The sequence below is a fragment of the Parus major genome, chromosome 4 (genome assembly GCF_001522545.3).
Source record: "Parus major isolate Abel chromosome 4, Parus_major1.1, whole genome shotgun sequence".
NCBI classification, from domain to species: domain Eukaryota; kingdom Metazoa; phylum Chordata; class Aves; order Passeriformes; family Paridae; genus Parus; species Parus major.
The window spans coordinates 55777967-55804656 of record NC_031771.1 but is presented as its reverse complement, the minus strand read 5'-3'; the positions used below and the strand labels follow the sequence as shown (position 1 = coordinate 55804656).

The 26690-nt window shown below is 38.6% G+C and overlaps 2 protein-coding genes across 4 annotated transcripts in view; one reads left to right on the top strand and one right to left on the bottom strand.

Annotated features, from left to right (window-relative positions):
• Positions 1-1491: 1491 nt before the first annotated feature.
• Positions 1492-14500, top strand: ZNF518B (zinc finger protein 518B). 2 transcript variants are annotated; one of them, XM_015625309.3, is made up of 2 exons: positions 1492-1659; positions 9049-14500. In XM_015625309.3, the coding sequence occupies exon 2, from the start codon at positions 9247-9249 to the stop codon at positions 12478-12480; it is 3234 nt and encodes a 1077-aa protein (XP_015480795.1). In that variant the 5' UTR covers positions 1492-1659; positions 9049-9246; the 3' UTR covers positions 12481-14500. The 2 variants fall into 2 exon arrangements, with proteins under 2 accessions (XP_015480795.1, XP_015480794.1); XM_015625308.3 differs by lacking the exon at positions 1492-1659 and adding an exon at positions 1834-2035.
• Positions 14501-15748: 1248 nt separating this feature from the next.
• The window catches only part of CLNK (cytokine dependent hematopoietic cell linker), a 32159-nt gene continuing 21217 nt past the window's right edge, over positions 15749-26690 (bottom strand). For both annotated transcript variants that reach the window (XM_033513628.1, XM_033513627.1), the window contains 6 exons: positions 26449-26512; positions 25285-25325; positions 22727-22863; positions 22407-22484; positions 22120-22275; positions 15749-16248 (listed from right to left, as the gene is read on the bottom strand). In XM_033513628.1, coding sequence (XP_033369519.1) covers positions 16120-16248; positions 22120-22275; positions 22407-22484; positions 22727-22863; positions 25285-25325; positions 26449-26512 — 605 coding nt within the window. In that variant the 3' untranslated portion in view covers positions 15749-16119. The remainder of the gene's footprint in view (positions 16249-22119; positions 22276-22406; positions 22485-22726; positions 22864-25284; positions 25326-26448; positions 26513-26690) is intronic.

The window sequence follows — 26690 nt, the reverse complement described above, 5'->3', positions numbered from 1 at the left end:
AAAGAGCTTTTAAAGTGTGTAAAATCATGAATTTACACAGCAACATTAAACTGCTTTGTTCTCTGTTCTCTTTTGAATTTCAGCATAAGGCTTATTTTTATCAACTCGATTAAGCACTGAAGTGAGATTTTCACAGAAACTTTTTCTAAGGCCAAGATTTTGCTTCTGTACAGTACTAGTCAGCTTAGAGTTGATGGTTTTTAATTTGAAGTCAGGATGTTTTTCGTCACTGTGCAGCACCTTTTTCTATCCAAAATCTAATCTGCTCTTTTACTGTCATATTCAGTATATATTAATATAATGTTCTTCCACAGACAGATCTTTAGTGGGTTTTTGTCCTCAGGTCCCTCAATAGCTTGGTATGGTTGGAAGGTTGTCACCTGAGTGCCCAGCTCCCTTTTCAAGTCACTTGTATGTTGAGCAGGTCCAAGAAGAGTTTGATAGAGCAGTGCACACGTCATCTCTATGCAACAAGGACCACACACTCACTCCACCTTTAACCAGCTATTCATGCCAAGATATTTGGTCCAACACCATTACAGTTTAGTTTCTTTGACAGTCTTTGTCAAAAGCCTTTTAGAAATCCCATCAAGCTCCAGCAGCCAGAAAACTTTCTTCACAAGTTTAAAGGTATTCAGTAAACTACAGTGTTCTGAACTGCCATTGAGAGTGCCTTCTTACACTGCTAATCAAAAGATGTAACAGACTCTTGAAGGCAAGATCTCGTTTTGGAACTAAAAAAATTATCATTGACAGGGATCTTTCCCCCCAGACTTCCCGGTGTAAAGTTTTCTCTTTTCTTTTTTTTGTGACCTGAAGAGCCTATCCCAAAATCCAAGATCCTTGAGGATGTATGTCCATGCCTAGACAAGATCAAGCACTGTCAAATCATTCCAGTAGAGAACAGATCAAAAAATGTGTCACAGCGACACAGAGTTCAGCTTTGAAGACATGTACGAAAACGCTTAATTTCAAAGACCTCATCTGGCAAGACTTCGGGCCCTGTGTTAGATATGGTTTGCTTTTGAAGTGCAGTGATGTGATATTGCAGTAACAAGTGACGAGGGTACTTTGTAGGGCAATATGCAGTCAGTCAGTTAAGTCCTCTTTTTCCCCCTTCAAATTTTGCTGAGAACACTTTATTTCAAAAGACATCTGGATTTCACAGGAAGGATATGAACATACACAACTGCGTCATTGTAGTGCTTTACTGAGCGATGCCCGTGAAACGCGTGCCCATCACACCATTCCCCAGTAGAACACAACGGCTTGGGAAGGGAAGTGGAGAGGTTATTGGGAGCCGCAGCGCATCCTTTGGCCTGCAGTGGCAGCGCGGAGGCCCGGCCAGCGGGCAGCAGCGGGCGGCGCGGCGCGGCCCGCGGGCAGGTGCGCCGCTCGGTAGAGCTCTACGCGCGGCGGGCGGGGCGCGCTGAGGTCAGTTCCGCCGCCAAGCGGGCGGGGGCCGGGCCGGGCCGGCGGCGGGGGGCTCGCTCGCCCTCCCTGCCGGGGTGAGCGCCGCAGGGCGGGGCGGCAGCGGCCGCGCAGGACGCGGGGCGGCGCTGCGTTCCTCCTGTGTCCGGAGACAACGGGAGCGGCCGGCGGGGTCAGCGCCGAGGGAAGGAGCTCTTCCTTCGTCCCGCTCGTCGCGCCCCGAGCCAGGTAAGGCCCCGGGCCCGCGGCTCCCGCCGCCCTCCCTGTCTGCCCGCGCGGGGCCGCGGGGCGGGGGCGGTGCTGCCCCCTGCGGGCCGGCGGCGGCACTGCGCGGCGGGCGGAGGTTGCGCGGCCCGCGCAGCGCCTGCCCCGGCGCGCATCGCCCGCGGCTCCGCGCCCCGGCACCGCGCTCGGGCGGCGGGCGGCCCGGGGAGGCCTCCCTTCCGCGGCACCCGTGCGTGCGTGGGCTGCATGCCCGAGGAAAGGAGGCTTTTGGTGCTTGCTGTCTCGTGGACGCCATCAGGCCGCTTTGGACTCGTCTGGACTGAAGCTGTCGTCAAGGTTTGTCGTCTTGGTCATCCTCCTGAAGAAAAGGAGCTCTCGGGTTAGTAAATGTATTCACGAGCAAAATAGAACATCCTGTGTTTTGTGTGCTGACGAGGTTCTTTTGAGTATTTTGGCATAAGATTGGCTTAATTGAATCCCATATTCAATTTTGTTGCAAGATAATCTATCATTGAAAAGTGTTACATTGGACACTTAAAGTAATTTCGACGTCTAAACCGATTTTCTTCTAAATAAATAATCCAGTGTTATCGTAGATATAGTCAAAATGTCCTGCAATGTACATTTAATTTAAAAAGTCTGTTTTATGTTTAAGAGGACTAATGGTGTTTTACAGGATTTTTCTAGCAGTCTGTTGTGCATTGTTACTGCAGTAGGTGGTTACAGTCAAGGCTGTTTTCTTGTACATACATACAGTATGTGGCTAATTTCAGCAGGAATGAAATCTGTGGAAATCAATTAACATCTACATGAATGCTTTGAGATCTGGGCATGAAGGGAATATGTGCTTTTAATGGCACTCTTTCCCCCTCTTCTCCCATTTTCTTCAGTGCCATACTTCCTTGCTGTATTTCCTACAGGCCTTAGAACTCAAGAGTAGGGTAGTGCTTTATACTAGTCAGTATGCTCTGGATATACATAAACACTTGAAAATTGTTGTGAATTGTGGGAAATGATGAATGAGCAGCATAGATTTAAAGAAATTGATCAAACATGTAATGATAAACAACTCTACAAACGTTTCTGAGCACTCTCTAGAATCCTGCTTTTGATTCGGTAGTTATTTGTGTAGCTTATTGCAGGAAGACCACCAAGCAGTTGAATGATACGACAGAAATGTGTATTTTTCAGATAGAAATAAAGCCAGGCCTTGTTCCTTGAGCTGCAGGGAAGCAGACCTCCATTTCAGTAGAATGCTGCATGGTACATACATGTACCTGTATCCATACAATGGCAAAAAATGTTAGTAGATTGGGCAGTTTCTCACAAATGCATTCAAGAAATAGTGATTTCCTTTCAATTGGTGTTTTGCATGACTTTATGAGTAAAAAAGCATTTTAAATGTAATTGATTTTTTCTGTAGAGTGAAAGAACTGTATTTTTTTAAATAAAAATGAGCTCTGAAACCTTGGTGCATGGTCCTTGCTCTTCTTAATTGTCTGCATTGTCATTCCTCATTCGTTTTGCTTTGAAAAACCTCATGTGAATTTCAGCTAAAAACCAAGAACTGTTATGACTGTAAGATTAGCTGTTGTGAGAAAAAATGGCTTTTTAAGAAGAAATACTTGAAGACAAAATTTCTTTGCTGTATTTGAATTGTTTGTTTTTAATACAAAATTAATTATTTTAATTAATACAATATGTAATACTTGAGTGAAGCACTTTGGCTCTCTCCTGGTCATTAGGTCTAAAATAAATGACTGGTAATTGGCAGCCATGTAGTTGGGTCAGTAGGACAGTTAACTCTGCTTAACAGAGATAGTCGATGTTAAATATATGTCTATATATATATCTATATATAAAATTGTGAAATACAGGCAAGGTAATTTTAAGCATGCACAGAGATCTAAGTTTTTCACAGTGGCTCAGATTTTATACTCTACATCCTCCTGATGCGTTGATGCAGTGTCTTCCAATTCTGTTTAAACTTCTTTTTCTTAGAGATGACTTATATGAGCTATTCAATACCAAAGCACACCTCGATTATTGGCTGCAGTCTGTGATCTTTGTGTGTGAGAGGTGTGTGCTTTGCTGAAGTAGGGGCTCATTTATTTCATCACATAGGCTAAATGCATCCTGCTCACCACACCTTTTTCATTGATAGTAGCATGCAGTTTGAACTAAAGGAAAATAAAGACTAGGAATATACATATTCTTCTTTGAAATTATGAACAAATTTTCACTGTATTTGAAGTAAATAGAAATTTCCAGTTTGACAGTGGCCACATCAGTGGTTTGTTACTTATTGCAGTGCAAAAACCCTTGTACTGGTTGAATTTGGCATAGTCAGGCTGCAAAGGATGTTTTGTCTTACTTTCCTCTGTTTTAGTGGATCTTTGTTTTTTAACCTTTGTGTACATGGGATATCCACACTTCGGAATACTTTTTAATTCCTGTGGATCGGTTAGTCTCTTGTATTTTAAGCAAAAAAGTACAAGACATGAAGTGTTGTGTGAAAGGCAGAAATGTTTGTTTTGTTGAATGTCTGACCTTATAATGTCACTGAATTGCAGGTGTTTGGTAGGATTGAATGGGAAAATTTGGTTTATCTTTCTTGTGATGTCTTTCTTCCATGTACTCTTTTTTTTTTTTCCAAACTAGCTTCTTTAATTTTTTTAAATGTTTCCTGATTTGGGTACTTTGTTGCATTTCTGAATATTTTTATTTTTTTTTCTGAATTCATTCCTGTGAAGACAATCACTGGAATTGATTTTGACAGTCATAATGTCTCTTATTTAATTTTTCATTCATCCCATTTCTGTATTTGCCATTGAGACTCTTTGTAGACTTCGAGGTCTTCCTTTAATGATATCTTTGGGTTGGTTTGTGTGCACTGCATATGATTATAAATCAGCTATCTATCTTTTAATTAAATCTTTTGAAGCGTGTTTCTGCCAACCCCTGAAATACTAAAACAAATCTTTAGGGGAATTCCTCCCCCTCCCCACCTCCCCCAGTGGTATGGAGTGAATGTCTGTAATGTTCATCCCCCTGTGTACATTGATGATCTTGGCTTTCTGAAGTAACCAGAAAAAAATAATAATAATAATAAAAAAAATAATAATAAATAAATAAATAAATATATATATATATATATATATATATATATATATAATACATTACATGACATTACAATATAATTTGGGGCTTGTTTTATCCAAAATAAGTATAAATTGGAGCTGTTTGTATCACAACCTTTGTTATTAACTAGTCAGTGTTCAGGGTACATGGTAAAAAACTAGCTAGGAAGACATCAGAGATGATACTTCAACATCAACTGGTTATTCATTTCTTTTTTTACCTTTTACTGGGATGGAGTTAAATTTCTTGAAAGCAGCCTCTACAGTGCCATGTTTGGCATCTGTGGCTAAAACAGTCTTGATAACACACCAGTGTTTTGGTTGTTGCTGAACAATATTTGCACAATACCAAGGTTTCCTCCCCCCCTGCCTCTCTCTAATGAGTAGGAATGGGGTGGGCAAGAGACCCCCCCCAGAGCTGGGGCAGCTGCCCAGCATTGGTCTGGGGGATAGTCCCCATCATACAATGTTATGTTCAGCCATGAAAACTGGAAGTAGAGGAAGAAGGGCAGAGGGGAGTTCCCTTCCAGGGTGCCTGCTGCTCAGAGACTGGCTGGGCATTGGTTTGCTTGTGGAAGGCGGTGAATGATTTCCCTTTTGTCACCTCCCTGCTTTTTAACTTCTGCCTTTGTCCTGACCCATAAACTTTCCTGTGCTTCTTCTCTACTTCACTCTTCTTGCTACTGAGGGAGGGGAGGGTGGGAAAGCAGCAAGCAGCTCTGTGGCTGCTTGGCTGCTGCCTGGAATCAGCCTTGGCACATACGGAACGCAGGCACATACCAACGCTTGAAACATGCATTCTGGCAATGTGGTATTTGTCACAGGTCTGCATAAAAGCGTGGTTTTGGGCCTAAACCATGACAGACTTTCCTACATACAGCTGTTTAAATTAGGAAAATTTGGAAGGATTACTAGCCTGTTCTTTGAATTACCTCTGTTAAGTTTTTCTGGCAAAGTCTTGGATTGAGAAGCCCAGAACTGTTAAATTGAAGTGTTCTGAAAATGTTGGACTGTGTTTCTTGTACTCTCTTACCCTTTAAATGTTGTCAATTCTTTTTTATGTTCTCCCATAAAGTGAAATCCACAGAGTTTAAAAAACAAGAAAATTCTCTGGGTTTATACTTTTTTTTTGTGGTCAAGGATGTTGATGGCATAAATGCTTTATACTTAGCTTTCAGTTAGTTCACATGGAGGTCAGTTTCAGTATTAATGGATAGATGTTAACAGCAGAAAAAGGCAAATACTGATATAGCTTCCCCTTTTCCTTTCAAATGCCATATACTTCTTAAAGCTGTAGAGAAATGCATAAAGCATCTTTGGTCTGGATCTTGAGCTTATCAAGATCTCTTATCATCTTTCTCCTGAAACAAAACAGTGGATGTCGTGAACACAGGCCTACCACCACACTTGTGTGTCAACAGGTTAATCTTAAGTCTAGAAAGTGGTAGTAGCCAGGGAAGGATATTCCATCTGAACTGTTGCAAATGTTTTGCTTTTCTTTCCTCATTAGAATCGGGGTAATAGAGCATATGTCATCCATGTTAGAATTGCTTGAAGAAAATTCTCCAGGTTGTGATACAGCAGTCATGTATACTTCCTTCCTTCCTGCAAGGCTGCTATTGATTTGTGTTTCACATTGTGTGTATTTTTACTGCTGTCTGCATTGCAATGAAATGAGATTACTACAGCTCTAGAACTACCCACTAAGGAGTTTTAGTGTACACCCATCCATCTCCTTAAGAGTGCAAAGCTTGTTCTGTTGTCCCTAACCATTTTTTGAACCTACTTTTAGTGTTGTTTGTGGTTACATCAGAATACTTTGAAGAGCCCCATCTTTAGAGCATCATTGATATAGTAGTTATGGATATTGATGGAGTACAAGGAAGATCATGGAATCACTGAGCAGTTGGTGTTGGAAGAGACCTAGTTCAGTCTCCTGCCATGAGAAAGAATGCTTTCCACTAGACCAGATTGCTCAGGGCTCCATCCAACCTAGTCTAGAACACTGGCACAGATGGGGCACCTGCAGCTTCTCTGTGCAGCCTGTGCCAGTGCCTCACCACCCTCACAGTAATGAATTTCTTCCTAATATCTACTTTATCTACCTTTCTTCAGCTTGAAGCCATTCCCTCTTGTCCTATCACTGCATCCCCTTGTGAAAAGTCCCTCTCCAGACTTCTTGAAAGCCCCCTTTCATTACTGGAAGGTGCTGTAAGGTCAGTGTGAAGCCACCTCTTCAGGCTGAACAAACCCAACTCTCTCAGCCTGTCCTCATAGGAGAAGTGCTTCAGCCCTGTTCTCAGCTTCAAATGGGTCCAGAGGAGAGCCGTGACATCTTCCTTGTGTTGGGGGCCCCAAAGCTGGATGCAGCAGCAGTCCAGGTGGGGTCTCATGAGAACAGTGTAGAGTGGGAGAATTGCCTCCCTTGACCTGCTGGCTACGATGCTTCTGATGCAGTGCAGGGTATGGTTGCTTTCTGCAGGAAAATCTTCTTGGATCAGATCTTGGATCAGTTTAGTTCTGTCAAGCCATTGGGGAGATCACAGAATTATTTAGGCTGGAAAAGACCTACAAGATCATCAAGTCCAATCTGTAACCCAGCCCTGCCAAGCCAACCACTAAACCATATCCTTTAGTGCCCAGCGTACATGTCTTTAATACCACCAGGACTGGTAACTCCACCACTTCCGTAGGTAGCCTGTTCCAATTCTTGACAACCCTTTCAATGTAAAATTTTTCTTAATATTCAATCTAAATGCACTCTGATGCAACTTGAGGCAATTTTGTCTTTTCCTGTCACTTGTTACCTCGGGGAAGTGGCTGACACCCACCTGGCTGTAGCCTCCTTTCAGGTAGTCACAGCTCCTCTGAGCCTCCTTTTCTCCAGGCTCGTCACCCCCAGCTACGTCAGCCACTCCTTGTAAGATTTACTCTCTAGACCTTTCACCAGCTCTTCTCTGGATTTTCTTGGGCACCTCAGTGTCTTTTCAATACCATAGTTTAATTTCTTGATTAGCATATAATTATTGTGATGGGAAGTTGCTTAAATGATCTCAGCACCTTGCCTTTGGAGTCCAGATCAGGTCCTGATCTCTGTTAGGTAGACTTGGTGAGGATCTGGACTTCAGAAGCAGAAGCCTTTTGTAGCGTGTATTGAAAACCAGAAATAACCTCATGCAATTGAGTATGTGATTGCTAATGTGTGCAACAGTATGTCTACAACTAATGATGTTAAAATAAGAAAGGTGTTGATTGGACTTCATGTATGTCTCAAAAGCCTAATTTGATTGTTTATTTTCCAAATAATGGTGATCTCATAGTCTTGCCAAAAGCTTAATGGCTGAGATCTTCTTCCTGTTAAATATAGTTGAGAGACAGAGTGCTGGAACCTGTGGGCCAAATACATTGCATGTGTTAATTTGGTGTTTTACAGTGATATTGCTGATCTCCCTCTGCCTTATGTTGCATTGTTTATTTTGCTTGATTGATGTTCTGTTTCATTAGGATGATGTGAATTATTTATATGCTTGTCCACATATATAGAAGTGATTACACTTATATTATTAGAAGAGAAAGTAATTAATTTTGCAGCCACAGATTGTTTTAACTTCATTACTTTGAGAACATGTGAAGCATAAATCACATCTTGTTATGTATTAGTGCTCAAGACTGTTTATATCTGAAACACTGGCACTGATTAGAAAAGAACTTCCTTCTGTATGTCAGGAATTTTCTGTGCTAACTTAAAATAATTTTATTTTAAAAAACCCTTATAGTTCTGTGTTTCTAGTAACCATTGTATCCACACTCTGTTTCCCTGCTATTCACATATGAATAGCACTTGCAGTGTTTCATGAGAACTTGTCCTGAGTTGTGGGCTTTATATTAACTGAAATCATATTCTGCTGCTCAGTTCTGTTACCAAGTGTCTTGTTCAGCTTATAAATATGTTCCTTAAGTGTAAAATTTTTCGTGACATGGGAGAAGTACCATGAACTCTTCAGGTTTCGATGCATAGCAGGTAATTCACGAATTTGGGAACATTTTGCAAATGTTAAAGGATTATTTGATTTGGTATGTTTTAGAGTTATTGGTTGTATGTGCAGAATACATTGATATACAATGGTATATTAACAGTGGACTTGAACTCTGTAATTCAGCTGTAGTTCACTAATAGTTCATTTATTAGTTCATTGTATTTCAGTGATCATTGAATCTTAATTGACTTAATCTTCTGCTTTTTATTCTTTAGTGCTGCAAGCTGACTAAGAACATGGAATATAATATGGATGCAGTTGCTTGAACATCATTTCTTCCAAAGCATATATTCTGCAGATGGATGGCTTGAATGATTGACTGATAAGCAACATACACAAGACAAATACCAAGAAAACTTTCTGTCTGTTGCTGCTGTGTTTAATGAAAGTGGTGCAGAGTTGCTTCTTCTGAAATGCAGTTGAAAAAAATGAGGGAAATTTTACCAAAATTGTACCCTGGCCAAATTAATGATAAAAGTAATTCTTTAACTACATCCCCAAAGCAATCCAATGATAAAACAAATCTGTCAAAAGGGGTGGATGACCAAAACTGCTGTTACCAAGGAACTGAGGCTGAGAACAGTAAGTTGTCACTGATAAGCTGTATAAAATGCAGAAATGTTCAGAAAATTTCAGTGCAAGATATAGAAAAGCATAAGAAGCTTGACTGGACTGATGACAAAGATTTCATCTGCAAGAAGTGCAGTAATATTAAACCACCAGCTTTCGGTTTTGTTCCTGAGGGTGCTAATGCTGCAGACTATGGAAAACTTCAAAGAAAAACCCCAAATAAAACCCAGAGAACATTTAAAGTAAAAAATTTTCTGCCAGGTAGATACTACTGTGATAAATGCAGATTTTCAACAAGGGATCCTTTACAGTATAAAAAGCACGTAGGGCAACATGAAGAAATTAAGTTTATTTGTTCCTACTGTGGTTATGTATCCTACACCAAAGGAGAATTCCAGAAACATTTGGTGAAACATACTGGAACCTTTCCGTATCAGTGTAAGTACTGTGAATATGGTGCTGTTAGACAGGATTATATAGTAAAACATACGAAAAGAGTACATGAAACACCCAGAAAACGACTGTCTAATACTCTTGTGAACCACCAGCAAATGAAGCAGAGTCAAATCACTTTATGTAAAACAGAGATATACAATATAATTCCTTTCCAAAATGAAATTTCAAATTTGTCTTCAAATATGGTTTATGAGATTCCGAGTAAAGCAACTCAAACAGTCTGTTCATTTCAAAATGTAGAATGTAGCATAAACACATCATCAGTCCAGGATAAGACTATATTGGAGCCATCTGAAGTGAGTGTATGTGAGAATCAAAGTGTGGAGGTTGAGGTTTATTCTCCAAAAACAGAGCCTTTACAACCTGGAATGCCTTTAACAGTAATTGCACCATCTGAACTTGTAGTTCCTTCCAACTGTTTAGCTCAAATAGTAGAGCTTAAAATAGTGAATGGAGCACAACAGCTGGTTCTTAAACTAATTCCTATAAAAGAAGCAACTTACAAACCTGTGAACTGTGCTGAAGAGGAACTTGAGAATCAAGGTATAGAACAATCTGCAGAAGTAAAAAAAACATCTGTGTGTCAAAATGAGTTACTGACTATGGAAGTGAATGTAAACAGATTATCCAGTGTTAGTAACCAGCCTAATTTGGATAGTACTCATGATAAGAATTCTGAATGTTTTTGTTCTTCTGATTCTCAATTCTCAGACTGTAGCTCTGTATCTGTGCAGAGGGAAGATACATCAAAATTATCCTTTCAGTTGGTGAAAGGTATTGATGTCCATTCAGGTGTTACAGAGCTTTGTTCTCCATCTCTGGTGATGAACAGTACTGAAAAAAAAAGTGATCTTAAATCCTCAAGGGGAAAAGTAGATGGAAAAAATAGTTTGCATCGTGATCTGTATTGTTATGAAGAAGGTGAAGATACATACCATCCACAATATGCTCCCATTTCTGAAGGTAAAAGTTCTGAGAATGTTTCAGTAGAAGCTGCTCAGGAGAGCAAAAATTTTTCTGCTGTCTGTAAAGAAAAGGATACATTGTCTGTGAAGAGGGTTGGCAAAGAACAGAGGAGTCTACCAGTCAGCTCTACCGAAGCACATTTAGCTGGAAAGGGTTTTGATAAAAAATCTATTACATCTTCTGAAGGAGGAAAAAACTTCCATGTTACTAAAACTCCACCTTTTGAGGATATAACTTCTGGCTTGAGCAAAGTAAAGAGACCTGAAACCGTAAGTCAAAAGAGTAGTCATCTGCTGGAATCACTAGAACTACAGAAGATGGAAAATAAAGGCAGTCCTTTTGAAGGACCTGTTATTTCATCTGTATTTTCTCTTAGCTCTGGGGCTGAAAATGTACCAGAGGATGTCAGATGGGATTACACAGCACGCAGGAAGAAATCAGCAACATTGCTGTGTAGAAAGATTGCTCAGCTCATGTCTGCTGCTGAACCTAACGTGAAATCCGTGCCCTTGAGATGTCAGGCTTCTAGTAAAAAGTTGCTTTTGCCTCAAGAAAGTTCAGCAAGTTGTGAGGGAGCTGTTTGTGCCACTGAAGTGGAACAACCTATGACTTTGTCTGAAGTGCATGGTGGAAGAAGTGTGATTAGTAGTGAAGAACGCAGTGAAGATCAGCTCTTGAAGTTTGCAAGAACTTCTAAAAACAGGGTAACAAAAAATTCCCATGTTGCTACCCCAGTGTTTATCCCCAAAGGGACAATGCTGAGAGTGCTGAATGCTACTAGCAGTCAAAGCTCATATGGAATAGAAAACAGGAGTGAAGCATCAGCTCCTGTGCATCGCAATGAAATGTTTCTGCCTCGCCCGGTCCCCATCAGTGTTTCTGAGACACCTAGCAGTAGTTTCCCATGTTTGCCTAATCGGAGAGAACCAAGTGCCGAGTCCCAAACTATATCACTCAGGCAAAGACCAAAACGAGAGGCAAGTGCTAAAAATAACAGCAACCAAACTGGTGTACCATTTCAAAAAAGCAGTGATGTAAACAAGCAAAGCAAGCACTATTCAAGAAGTCAGCTAGGTCCCAAAAATAAGGCAAAACAAGCAAGCTTCAGAGAGCTTCCTAAGAGGAAAACAAGAGCTCAGTCAGAAACCACTTCAGGTTCTGATATGTCATATCTGTTGACAGCAAGACGTCTTCGACTTGTTCCTCTGAAAACAAATCAGTTGATAAAATGCCCTCGTCGTAATCAGCCAGTTGTGGTACTAAACCATCCTGATGTCGATTCACCAGAGATAATTAATGTCATGAAGACTATCAACAAGTATAAAGGTCAAGTCCTGAAAGTAGTTCTGTCAGAAAGGACAAGTAGTTGTCTTGGTGTCAAGCGTTACCGAAAGCGTCTTACTCTTCAGAATGCTGAGACAGGAAACCAAACAAAAAAGCAGAGTATGCTAAAAATGAAGCTAAAAAAGACGCACAAAAACAATTACCAAGTGGTGGAAACTTCACCAGCTGAAGCACTTCAATGTCTGTTTAAGTGTTGGTTTTGTGGAAGAGTCTATATGGACCAAGAAGAATGGATAAGTCACGGACAGAGGCACTTAATAGAGGCAACCAAGGGTTGGGATGTTCTTTCTCTTCAAGCAAGAAAATATTAAGTGAGAGCCTAGGGGAGGTTTCCCCTCTTGCTTTTAATGAGTGACACTAACTTGCTTGGAATGGAGGATGGAAATAACTGCTTTATTTTGTCAAAAGTCCTCTACTGTTAGCAAAGTGAAGAAGAGAGTAGAGGTATAGAGAGGTAGAGAAGCTGATAGTGAGGATTACGCACTACTTTGCACTCTTGTGTTTGAAATTTGTATTGGAGGTCAGCTTCATGTGTTCCATAGGAGAAATTTGAAGAAGATTTGCTATGCAAACATCTTTCTAGTTACCTTAGGATACTGTGCTGTATGTGGTTTGTGCTAGGTATGTATGGATTAAAATCTTAGATGATGAGATCTTTGTAAATTTAACAGGATTTAATTGGCTTTATTACAGCATGGCATTTCAGAGATTGAGCACATCTGTATGGAAATGCACCTTTAGTCCTCTGTGGACAGCAAGTGTATGTTATAGGTTTTAGTGGCAAATTAAGCACTACACATAAAAAGTAAAATTAAATACAAGTGCTCTGTTTCAGTGAAATAAAAACAGTTCTGCTGACTTCAGAGGAGGTACAAGGGTGTAAATGAAAAATCTGTGGAATCAGTTACTCCTGCTATGTCAAATAGCACTAATAAAATTAATTTTGTTTAGTACTGAGTCTTTACCTAGACTGTATTGTGTAGATGCGAGGGAGCAGAACACTGTCAGGATTCTGTACCATCAAGCCAGAGATACCATCAGGCTTGGGCTGATAGTGAAAAGCGCTTCTCTATATGGCCTCAAGGCTGTTGTGAAGTAATATTAGCCAAACATAAACCCTCTACCACCTTGTGTGTGATAGAAGCATTTACAGACTCGGTATTTGGTTAGAACTCTAGTTGGTGAGCTTATTTACTGGGGAAGTTGTTGAAGACTTTTCAAAATGAAAAGCCACGTTGCACAACTTTTACATTGACAGTGTTGAAACAGATTTTCAGTGCAATCTTTCATGATGCTTAAGAATTTTGGTGTTGTTACAATTTATTTTTTGTAGGTCTCAAATTCATACAAGCATGTGCCTCATTACAGGTTATGTCTGATGCATAAGGACTTCAGTGCAGTGTAAACATTGCTCAGTTGCTTAAATACTTCTCTAAATCAGGGCCAAATTACAGTTTTTTAGTAAAAAAGAGGGATGGATGACACTGAAGTTACTGTTTCTGTATGTGAGTTGTGGATGTTTCTCTTGTCATTTTTAAATCATTTTATAGTCATGCAGAATGAAGTATATTGAAGCACATACAATTAAAATAATGTGTTACAGTTTTAGAAATATGAAAATCAATGCTGACTCTAATGCTGGATGTGTGTTCTATGTTTGAACTGGGACTTCTCTGGTAAACTGGTAGTCCCTAACTCTTTCCACTGATGGTGCATTTTTGTAAACAGTTTAACTGGGAATATTTTTTTATATACTCCAGCAGATTATACATTGTTTTGATAAAATATTTATCATATCTACATTGGATTGTAAATATTTTAAAACTACATCTGACTGAGGTTTATTTTCAAAACCACTTATTGCTTTCCCATAATTTTGCAATACAGTGTTAAAATCCTTCAGGTAGCTGGTGCTTTAAGTCAGATCTTTTTCATCATGTACACATGGAAAGTTTTTGTATCATTTGTATCAGACTTACCTATTCCGCAGAACGAACTTTGTTTTTCCTGTTTTGTCAATAATAAGGAAATGACAGTTCTCATTTTGTATTCAAATGGAATTATATTTTTTTAGATGGGTACACAAGAGGGTTTTTTTTCCATTTCATATACTTTGATGCCAAACCTAACAGTGGTATTAGGATTTTCAATGGTGAAAGTAGTTTCCGTCTTAAAATTATAGTGTATCATACACAATAAATACTGAAATGTTTAACATGAGAAACCCCCATGGTTAGCATTCCTCCTTTGTGTTAATTCCTTCAGTCCAGGTTACTGATTGAATTAATTTTGTTTCTGTAGAAGCTACCAAATAAATAGTTTTGAAATGGCTTTGTAAGTGTTGTCTCTGGCAAAATCAGGACATGGCTCATGAAAGCTGTGCTGGGGGGATGGGGGAAGTGTTACCGCTCAGCTTTGTAAACTTTGGGTGGTTTAAGTATACTAGTAATGCTTTGTCTTCTGTAAGCAACTTTACTATTTGCTTTAGTAAACAGCTGCAAAGCTCTGTATGTCACTGCCATAATCTGTTATCTAAATTGTTAAGCCTTGGGTTTTTTATGATTTTTAATTTAGTTTTTTTGTTGTTTCTGTTTTATTTTTTTGTTTGAACATGAAAATCTTTTGTAAGTTAAATTGTGTTGTGCTTAAGAAATTCTTAAAGTAGATTATGTCATGCTTTTTTTTATGAACTCTGCTAAACTATTTTAGCAGCTTCTGTTTTGTTACTTTTATTAGCTGAAATTATGTCAGAATAATTTCCTTCAAGTTTAACAGTCTCATCAATTTGAAAGAAATAATTTACAGTGGATGTTTTCTTCCCTTTTGATACAGCATTGGGAAATAAAAAGGTTGCAAGAAAACAATAATCAACTGCTAAATTTTTTTAGAGCTAGTTTGTGCCACTACATAGTACGTCATAAATCGGGTTGGAATGTTGTGGTTTTGGGCTTGAGTGGTTTTGTTCTTCTCGTTCCTATTCTATAAGGATAAAGTAACTGAGGTTCCTTTTTGGTATATCACAATAGCCTAGTCAAATTTCTGAGTATGGTTAGGAGGATTATCAATGCTCTGCAGAAAAATCCCTTCATATACATATGGAATTATAGTTTGCCTTCATATACATACAGTAGTTAGATAAGCTTCCAAAACTCAAATTGTATGAATAAACATTTCTGTATTTTTTTTTCTGGAAAAATAATCACATTCTCATGTTCTTGCTCATACACACTGGAGCATGTTTTCTTGCTGATTTTTAAGTACATCTGCTTTTCCTGCTCATGAGCTTTACATTTGCACGTGGTATGAATTCAAAGTGAATGTTTGCATAATGGTCCTACTGTATAAGTGTTTGAAAGCTCAGGTTTGGAATACGAGTATCTGCTGCTTGAGCTAAAGAATAAGAATTTACATAAGTACAGCTAGCTTTAAAGTCTCCAGTGCCTATAAGCATCATATGACACTAACTTCAGTGGCAGCTGAGCACAGCTTGTTGTTGAGCAAACATATGCACACCACATGAAATTGTTAGACAGTGAGAACTCTGACACACTGTTTCATGTGTATTTTTAAAAGCAAGAATATTTATTTAATGACTGTGGTATATTTTATTAGGTTTTGCTACTCAGCGAAGTTTCAGTGACATTTAGGTAAGCAAGGACAAGTTTCATTTTCATCTTAAGTTAGAGGGTAGAGTGCAAGATAAGCAAATTGGTCAGTTGTCAATGTATCAGAAGTTGGTCTCAACACCTTCCTGTCATTTAATATGTTGACATGTTCTTGTATCCTCAAAGTGAAAATGCAACAATCAAAAGATGGAGTAGATCTGTGGAACGCCTCATTATATTATGTGTAGCTCTGTGCTCAAAAGGCAAATCTGATTCTTGAGACATCTAAATAAGTGTTCTATTTATATCTGTACAGATGAATCAGTGACAATAAGGCAGAAGACGTCAGCGTGACTTGAATGGATGTTTGAGGTAGCATTGTTCTCTGTGGTTTCCTGACTGATCCTTTCCGTCAATGAGTGTTATGGGAACGGATTTGTAGAAGTCTATGATCTCTTCCACGGAATTAAATTTCTGGGGGAAAAAAGATAGTAATCAGTGACTGAAAAATGAAATTGCTAGATGATTTAATCTATAATATTAAAAGACTTGCAAATGACAGTATTGAAAATAGGTAACATTTTTCATGGAATTATGGTTAGATGAAAGCAGTTCTAAAAGGAAAAGCACCATATTTTGGTCCTCGTATTTCTTTTTTATGTCTCTGTCATGTGCAGGGCAAATCAGCTAGCTCCTTAGGGCAAAAAGGGAGCATGTCTAAGCCCTGGTAATGCAGTAACACCTATAAGAGGTTGTGATGCCAGATGTGATGCCAGATCTTGAGATGATGAAGCAACCATAAATTGTTGCTAGCTTTTTTTCTGCCACAAGTTAGACTTAATCAGCAGTATGTGATATTTTACTCTGCAAGTTTCAGTGTACCTTATTAAAAATACACTTTGTTTTCCCATTCAGTTCATTGAGACAGTTGCTATAGAATCTCTTTGAAGTATGGAACAAGAAGCATCTTTTTCTCTCATGCCCAAAAAATGACATTCTCCAAACAACTCCTAAACTGATAAAGGTATGGTTCAAGGTTGCTGACCTGATTAAACAGCAACAGAAAGCTACCCAAGATGTTTATTCTCATCTGCCCTAGTGGAAGAATCCCATTCCAATTATTAGTAGTCCTTCAGTTTAAATATTTCTCTTCCCTGTGTGTACCTTCTAAGCTCTTATCACACCACAAAGCTCTCATCATATCAGTGTTTTCCTCTTGAGCTAGTCTTTGTACTCACTGGTATTAAACCACCAAAACTGCACACCGTAATGAAAGCTTACTTTGACATTAATACTTATCACCTATTTATATAACATTTACTGTAAGCATGGCTCTTCATTTTACACCTGGTAGTGTCTCAAGGCAGTGTCTCTCACCCCCACCTGATTCACACCTAGTTTGTAACAACAGAATCTGATTAACGATATGATTTGGTGAAACTGTTCCTGTATTAAGATGAAAGTTATTTGATCTCAAAGCCCATATGGTAATTTTCTAAACTTTTGATAATTTTTACTCATATGCATTTGTTTTACTTTGTTGTTTTGTCTTATGTTCAAAGTCACTCTTGCTACTGAAAACTGAGCCAAAACTGGTCTGTATTTCATGCCTTATGAAAGTAATCTTTACTTTTTTATTTAAATTAACTCTTCCAGTACCAATTCTTTTCCTGTTGGTTGGGAGGTCAAAAGGTGTACTATAATTGTTCATCTGCTTTGGAAGTTTAATTAGGCTTCACTAGGTTAACGCCATGTTCTTCCTTTTTTATGTAGCTCTTTGGTAATGGGTGAAAAATGTCTCAGAATTTTATGTCCTTGGCTCTTTTAATGGATCTCCATATTTTGTAAAGAGGTATAAAGACACCTAAAGACGTAAAGATGAAGAAAATTCAGTATTTGACTTGTTTCCCTTCACTGTGTGAAGATACTCAGCCCATCTTTGCTGTTGTAGGAATTTCCTATCTGCAGGTCTCCAGACTGTTCAGGGGAGATGGGAATAGGGTCTCAAGGGTTGCTCATGAAAGGTGTAGTTCTGAATTGTGTTGGGAAGCTGGTATAACTCTAGGCTGTGTTGCATATCCTGAATGAGCCCATTCATCCCTGAGCTGTCATTTAGGCTGTGGACAAGATACTTGTCTTGTAAACATCTCTCAGTTGAAGGTACTGGCTGTTTGTTGTGCCTCTTTTCCTGGCAGTAATACCCCTGTCAGTGGGAGGCATTGAGGCATTGTGGAAGTGCTCCCGAACCTGCTTGGACTGGCCAGGCCAGTTTGGTGGCTGCTAAAGGTAGGTGGAGCTGATCTTTTTGGATCACATGGAAGTGAATCGAGTGAAATGGTGTTACTGCTATGACTGATAGTTTGAAGATGAAAAGTAGCTGCAAATGCACTGGTGAGGATGGATTATCTGTGGCTGGAAGAGGGAGATCCAGAGATACACATCAGGCTTTGCTCAAAACTTCTTTGTAAAGCAGGTACCAAGCTGAAGAGGAGCCTACTTCTGCTTTTCATTTTTACACATTTTTCACTGCATTGGGAGTTGAGACTGATGCTACAGATGTGCTAAAACCATGTATTTTGCATGTGGCAGATCTAGTTTTGAGAAAGAGATAATAATACATAAATTTCATATCATGATCAGCTTTAAATATGGGCAAGGTTTGTATTTAATAATTTTCAAAAGAGTTATGAAAAAAGCCAGTGTTACAGGGATCTCTGGATCTTTAACAGTGAAATTGTCAAGTAGAGGAAGGCAACAGCCAAGTAAAAGGTGCTCAGAGTACCAGTCTTGAAAGTAGATAGCTAAATTCTATGTATGCGTCATTTGAGGATCTGATCTTTATAGCTTTATGTAATTTTGCCTTTAGAAAGGTCAGTTTGGTATATCAAGTATGTATGTAGGTGTGAACATCTGTGGCTAAATAGCTAGCAAAAGATGTACCTCCACTAAGAGAGTAAGTGATCTTATTTTTTACCTTTCTTTTTATTATATTAGAGTTTGATACTAATTTAGCTGCGTGGAACTTCAGTTACTTTTACCATAAAAATCTGATCATCATCCTCTTTTTTCCCCCGCTTATGACCTTATAGGGCTACATGGGAACTAATGATAAAAGCACTCATGAGAGTTAAATGGCATTTTAAAAAATAACTTAATTTAAAACATTATTTGATGATACAGTATGTTAACAACTTGTAGGCTGTATAGTAAAAATCAAAGGTTGCAATAAGATAGGAAAAACTTTGAATAATTATGTGTAAGGAAAAATGTGTTTTTAATGGATGAAAATAGACTAATTCAAAAGTGAAAACACACTGCAGAAAATCTGTTTAGACCAAACCTCTGAATAAAATCACTGTCTGGGGAAAAATGTAATAGGTCTGCACGTATTCCTTGGTGTTTAGGTTTCTTTCTGTTTGGCTGGTGAAGAGGGAATATTCAGCTAATGTAGATAGAGCAGCTAGGTGTGGCTGCACTGCAAGATGTGGTGAAACAAAGGGTATCCCTACAGAGGGACAAAGCAGAGTGCTCTGGAAGGCTTTTTAATGGGTACTAAAAAATTAAAGGAAGCAATTTGCTAATATTTCACAGCCTTACAAAGTATTTTCACTTTCTTTCAAAAAAAACCCCTTAGATGAGCTGCAAAAATTGAGGTGACAGTTTTCAAGAAAGAGCCTTTTTGGGGAACCTTTTGAGACTACCTGAGCTCTTCTGAGCAATGTTGATGCCACTGATTGTTCATTACTGCATATGTTCTTTGTGCCCAGTTCTATTTTCATGTCTGCTGCTGAGAGTAATGCATAGGAGTGGAAGATTGCCATGATTGTGATTCCCTGGCACGACACTTAATTGACCAGCAAAGAAATTCTGGTTTTTTTTCTGTTGTGCTTGATTTGGAAGATTTGAGTTAAAGAGAAGGAATTCTCAAAGAAGAAGGCATAAGGTTGGCAGTCATGATTACAGATTTGGCCTGGTAGAGCCAAGTCTTGGATTCACTCTGTGTTGTTAACTAGATGCTTGGAATCCTTATTTTGGAGTTGTACTTTGCAATTTGACTTGTCAGTCCAGACCCACTGTTTAAGATATGTACTGTCTGTGCAGAAGTTGGAACAAACAACAAAGTCATATATTTTGGTATTTCCTGAGATGGGAGGGATTGTGTTCTTCCTTTCAGTTCAGTGAAAATTGTTCATGTACTGTTCAAGTGATTTTCCAGTTACCTTAGTTGTTAAAGCTGTTAATGTAATGAAAATTTAGTTCTATGTCTTTATTTTCTTGTGAGAATACACACATACTCCATTATGCTGTAGCATGTCTTATTTCTCTCATTGTTTCTGTTCTGAGCTTGTTTGTATTAGAGCCATTACAGGAAGACTAAACAATGTCAGAACTATGGAAAACTAAACTTGCTTTCTCCTAAGTCATACTAAAATTCCAGGAAATCATCTGGGAGTTGCAGTACAGAAATGCAGCCAGTGCTTTACAGAAAACTGATGGTCACTACAGCAGCACCAATACCTGCAGTATAGTTCTTGGTGTGTGCAACCATTTAGCTTCCAAACTGTTTCATTCTGCTTGCATAATGAAGGATTTTTTTCCCCCCCACCCTTTGTGTGAGAAAAACCAATGTCCTTGAAGAACAACTTGCCAGTAAGCCTTGTTCCTCTTGTGAAAGCTCATGAATCCTATTCCATGTTTTCTAATAAAAATTCTAATATAAATTTTGGACCCATCAAATGCCATAAATCAACTTGCATCATTTTGATTTCAGGCTTTTTAAAGTCTGTCTATACAAAAGGTAAGTTCTGCAAAGAATTGAAGTACATAAAAAGGATATAATTGAAGATTCTGCTACAGAATTGTAATATATGTTGGTATAAATCGTGTTTTATTGTACACATAAAATCAAGTATAAAAACATGTTTTATGTAAAAAAACACAAGCAGCTTGAGATTGCAAAAGCAGCTGCTGGAAAACCAGGAATTTGTGAGAGGATGACCCAGCAATTAAGGTAACACTGAGAAGAGGTGGGTCCACCCAAGCAAGATAAGCACTCTGAGACCCAGTGATTAATGCCTGATACTGACCTGATCTGATTCTCCAAAACCATGCACCTCAATGTGGGTTTCCAGAAAAATTACTCAGACTCCCTCTCCTGAGAAAAACTCACCACGATTGTACATCTCAAAGCCTGCTTCCTGAAAAAACCCGCTCAAACTCCATGTCCTTCTCAGAAAACTCATCAGCAGTAACTGCATAGCCTCAAGCTGAGAAAACTCTATAAAACTCAGCTCTCCTAAAGACAGTTTGTGAACTTGGGAGACTCAGTGCAACAGAGGCTGATTCAGAGTTCACCCAGCGTTGTTCCTGGGCTTGACACTGACAATGATTGTGGTTGTTTCCATAACTCAATTTTGAAAATTTTTCAATAAAATTCTTATTGATAAATTTGGCTGCATTTCATTTATAACAGAATCTTTGCAGCTTCTCCTAAGTTGGATTTTTGTCAGTGATTTGCATAGCTAATAACCCATAGGAGTTTGTTGCTTTGCATTTTTGCTCTGCAACTGAGCATTCTTTATGTTGTGTTTTTATTTTTTAATTCTTTTTTGTTTAGTTTTGTTTTTAGTTTTTCTTAGTTTTGTTTTGAAAGTATCACATTTTTATAGAGTTGACTTTCAGTTTTAATGTTTTATTTTTTCTTGTGTGAAAGACTTGCAGATACAGCGTTTATTATTTAACCGTATATGTAGAATAAGAATTAGACTCTTATCATGACTATAATTGAATGTAATTATATAAAGAATCATTGCTTGTCTAAAGGGATTTTCTAATTGAAATTTACCATATCTGAGAAACTGATTGCTGGGTACCCACATGATTTAATTGCTTCTGAATATCCATGACAAATGTCCTATTGCTTCAAAGCACCAGGTCCTGCTGTCAGATATGTGGAGCTGTATATATTTGAAAATTCCTGCTTAAACTATCACAAGTTTAAAAATATGCTAAGATAATATTTATACCAGAAAAAGTAGAACTTCTCTTTCCTTTTTACTTTGGAGGTGCTACTTAGAGTAGATAGAAGTATTGTAAGTACTTAGGAAATTTTTGCATTGATTTAAATCTGAATTTGGGCATGGTATGCAAAATTTGGTCTTAAGTTATTATGTTGAAGCTGCTTGAAACTTGAGACATACTTAAAATTAGGGTATTGTGAAAGAAACTTTAATAAAACAACAAGTTTGTTATGTGGCAGAGTTTGTAGCCAGTATTTAGTATTAAGAACCCGTGAAGTCCAACATAAAAGCTACAGGCTGTAAGAGCAGATGGGGTTTTACTTACACACTCTCCTCTGAGCCCTGTTCCCAATGCGTACTGTTGGCTTTCTTCCAGAAAACGTACTTTAATGTTGTATACTCTTCTTCCATAATAAACAACCAAAACGTACGGTTCAGCCTTTGATTTCTTTGAACAATCTCTAACCAAGAATGTCTCATCCTGTTGATACAGATTTAAATTATGGGTTGTATGGTTAGTTCACAACAAAACTTGTAAGCCATTGTGGACAGCTTACAGAAATTTTCCCCCCAGGAGTTCATATCCCAGGTTTTGAGATAAATGGTACTTACAATGTTTTTCTGTAACAGTATCTTCTCTGCTTTGTGGCGATCATATTCTCCAACATACCATTCACATTTGTTTAAATCCTTAATTTTAAGATAACATAATCAGTGTGTAAAAATTAACAACAACTGGCAGAAGCAAAACCAGATTGTATCTAATCTGCCTTAAAAGCACATTCAGCATAGCATATAGTGGTAATGCATGTATATTGAGAAGTCCGGTTAGGAAGTGTTAATCAAATCAAACATTTAAATTCTTATCCATGGTTTCAAGAGCTCATATTGGAATAAAGCTTGTCTTTTTATGTAGCAAAGTTGGTCTTTACCTTTTCAGTGGGTTGGGTAAGAGATTGCATTTCCTGTTTTATGAGCAGATGTTTTGGTTTATTTTTGCATGCTGCATACGATGTAGGAGGTAGTGGCTTCCTCACTTTCAAACTTTCCTCTACACTTAATGTGGAACCTGTAAAAGTAAATTCAGAAGGAAAAGAGTTGCATTCTTAAAAGTTCTAATTTAATTTTACACTATATTTTACTTAGTAATTTTGAGAATAGTACTTTTAGAGCATTGTGATATTAACCTTTAAAATTCAGAGCTTCCAATTACAAGCGGTCTTGTGCTAATGCAGCATCAGTGATTTCAGATGAATGCCCCCAGAGATTTACCACATTAGTTTCCTGATGCTTTTTAATTGACTTCAATCTGACAGGCTGTTGTGCACATAGCAAAATAATAAACTGTTAATAAAACAGCAAATGCTAAATAAAATACTAAATATGGAACAAGGATAATGGTTCATTCTCTTCTACTTTCACCTTTTGAGTCCCTTTTATTTGTGTTGGATCCCAGTTGCTGTTATGTTGGATCCCATTAAAGCTCCTCATTATTCCATTGCCAACTAGCAGTGTTTCTACCAAGCTTTTGAAACCTCAGATGATTCAGAAGTTCTTCCATGCTGGAGAATTTCAGTCTGCTCTGTGACTTGTTTCAGTTAACAGACTCAGGAGCAAGGGGTGAGGCTGCTCTTGCATTAAGGAGGAGGTGTTGGTCTTTGGCTGTGTGTGCCTGCTCCATACAGTGCTGCTGGCAGGGGCCTGGAATAGCTGAAATCCTTCTCCCAAAGTAAATGTGATTCTGTCATTATTCTCCCTGCTGGCTGGGGTTTAGGGCTGCCCTTTACCAGCTAGACCCAGCTCTGCAGGTCTCTGTGGAGCTAAGGGAGTGCAGGGCTTGGGTCAGGAACACAAGAAGTCATGTAATATGGGAGGCTTGGGCTGACTGAGGATGCAGCAGAAACAGCCTGAGAAGAGCAAGGGCTTCCTTTTCAGTGTAAAGATCAAATGTAATTTTCAGATATATGACATGGGGAAAAATTGTTAATTGAAGATAAAAACCACCATATCCTGCTGTGTAACAGAAAACAGTTTTGTGTGTTTCATGCAATGCTCGTGGGAGAAATGATCCAGTGTCCATTTTAAAAGTAAATGAGAAAAATGTGGTTATCAATGGCTTCCATCTTTTCCTTCAGGTTATTGTCACCAGAGACAGTGCTGTTTGTAAGGGTGGTATTTTTATTGCTTTATCTGTTCCTGCTTTGTCAGTTTATTATTTTTATGCCGGTATGTAGCATATTAAATTTTACTAGGAAGACTCTTTTACAGAGGGGCAGCGGTTTTCATTGTTCCATTCATATATGTACCATGTTCTGATTTATAACTGCATTACTTTTGTTTTTAAAACAAGATCCACTGATAGCAGTAGACAAAGAGCCATGATCTTCAGCAGGCAGTCAGTCTATTCAGTAATGAAATCACTGTTCAAAGGGCTGGCACCAGACATCAACCTTTTGTTTCTGCAATCACTTTAACTTGTCAAAATGTGTAATTTTTTTCCCGTTCGGCTTATTGGATCATGATTTTAGCATTTTTGTTCACAATGCATTTTTAGTGGCTATCCCCAGAGTTATTTTTTTTTAAAGAGACCTCACTGCTAGTACCATAGTTGCTTAATGATCTGTGCTGTGTATGTTTTGCAGATTTTTTCTTCCTGGTGTGTCTTTAAGGTGTGGGACAAGAAAGGTAAAATTCTCTTGCAGTGCTTATGTACCAAGTCTGGCTGAGGTGGAGCTAACAACAGCATGTCAAGAAATTAGATTTAATAAAATGAAATTTGTTCTTAAAGTATTTTTAAGCCAAATACAGACTTTAAAGGCAATTAAAGGGTAGCAGGAGGAAGGCTCAATATTTATTCTCTCCCTTGCTTCAGGAGGGCAAGGAATTGACAGAAGAAAAAGGATTCTCTGCTCTCCCAGAGAGAGAGCCTGAAGGAGCAGAACCCCTGGTAGGGATGATAAGAAAAGTCTGAAGTGGTAGCAGCAAACAGAGACCTAGATGAGCTTTATGGATTATGTAAAGAAGGATTTTTAGTAGGAATCCAGAGGGAGAATGTGTGGAATTGCACCCAGCACAAGAAGGAAGTGGCTCACTGGAGGGAACCCACCAAAATCTGAGAGCTGGGGCCTGTGAAGCAAAGCTGGGGGAGGTGGGCTTGGTTAGTCTGGCAGTGACCAAAGTTAATTTGAATCCTACTTGATCTGAACAAAACATGCAGTCCATATGTTGTTCCTGGTGGTATTTGTGTTTGCCATAAGTTCGTGTTGCACACTCATGGGTTCTTGGCACAGCTTAGGGGTTTGTTTCCTTGATAAAAAGGGCATTTGCAGAGGCAGTGACAGCAGAGTAAAAGTGTGCTATGTAGTCAAGGACAGTAGGAAGTGCATTGAAAATCCTCAGTGCAGACATACAAGCATAGCAACCTGAATCTCTCTCTTACTCATATTTTTCCATGTTTAGTTTGGCTTTCAGAGCAATCTCTGGTTCTTACCTGATTTGCAGATGTTTTTAGAGCTCCGTGTACATTGAGGGCTAGGAAAAAGCAATGAATAAAAGTAATGTCAGAAAAATATTTCTTCTGGTGGCAGTGTAAGAGTCAAATTAGAGAGAAATGCATAGCTGTTCTTCCCCAGAATACCCCTTCCTCTTACTGATGGCAGCTTTGGGCCAGGCTTTGGAGGGTATTTTTGTATTTAGCATCTTTTGACAGATTTCCCTTTTTTTCATGAGCCACTTTTTAAAGTTGCACAGAGTTTTGGTTTTTTTACCCTCCATAAGAGTTGCACGTTTTAACTGCATGTGCAGTGAAGCACAGTTTGCTTTTGTTCACTGCTGATTTCAGCTGATGTTCCCAGTGCCTCCATAGGAAGACCCAGGGAGCAGTTCTTCCTTGCCTGTTCTGATTTTCTAGACTGCTCCTGAGTGGCCAGTTATTATTTTGTTTTTTTATACTGGGAGGAATATTGACCAAATAACTTCACATAACAGAAGCATAAGAAGAAACAGAATACTAGGGGTCACTTATATGGTCATATTCACTCCATACAATAATTTTATCCCAGAGAAATGCCATTGTTAGAAACAGTGCTACATGAGAGATTCTGTATTTGTCTAGGAAAGATGTTAAATTATTCATATACTTACTGTGCTGTCTCCTATACTTTTGGGGTTTTGTTGCATGTTTCAGGAGAAAAGATATTACAGACATTTAGAAAGGAAAGATTTGTATAGGTTAGAAAAACAAAGTAGGTCTAACTACAGAAGATTTCTATGGAAGAATGATCAGCCTTTGGAAAGCCAGGTGTATTTCCTTTGTAAATAAAAATAGAAAATGAGGGGGGGAGGAAATGCTGGAGCTGGAGATAGCAGAGCTTCTTCATGCAATATATTTAACACCCTATCACAGAAATAGCAGCAGAAATGTAATACAGCAGCATGCTATTAAGGATAAAAATTGGCTGTGCAATTACAATAGCTTGAAAGCAATTCCCAAAGATGGTTCTTGTCATACATCAGGGAAAAACATAATATATCACTGCATGGCATCAGAAAGTGGTATCATCTTGCTGTTATTGCATAGTGAGGTATAATTTTTTAGGGCAGAATGTTTAGTCCTTGAAGCATCCAGTACAAACTCATGGAATTTTTTTCCTACCTGGCTTCAGGAGGACGCTGTTGTGCTTGAAAAGATACTTCAGGTTTCTTCCCCAAACTTGTAACTATTAGTAAAAAGGATAAGAACTTAATATTTCTTCTTTTGTGTAACTGACAGCATCAAGGAACTACTGTGAAATAAATTAAGTAAATTCATACACGAGGGTGAAGCAATTCAATAGAAAACCTTAAAGGGCTGTAATCAGTCTGGCTTGAATGAGTCAGCTAATGGTTTCAGTGGGA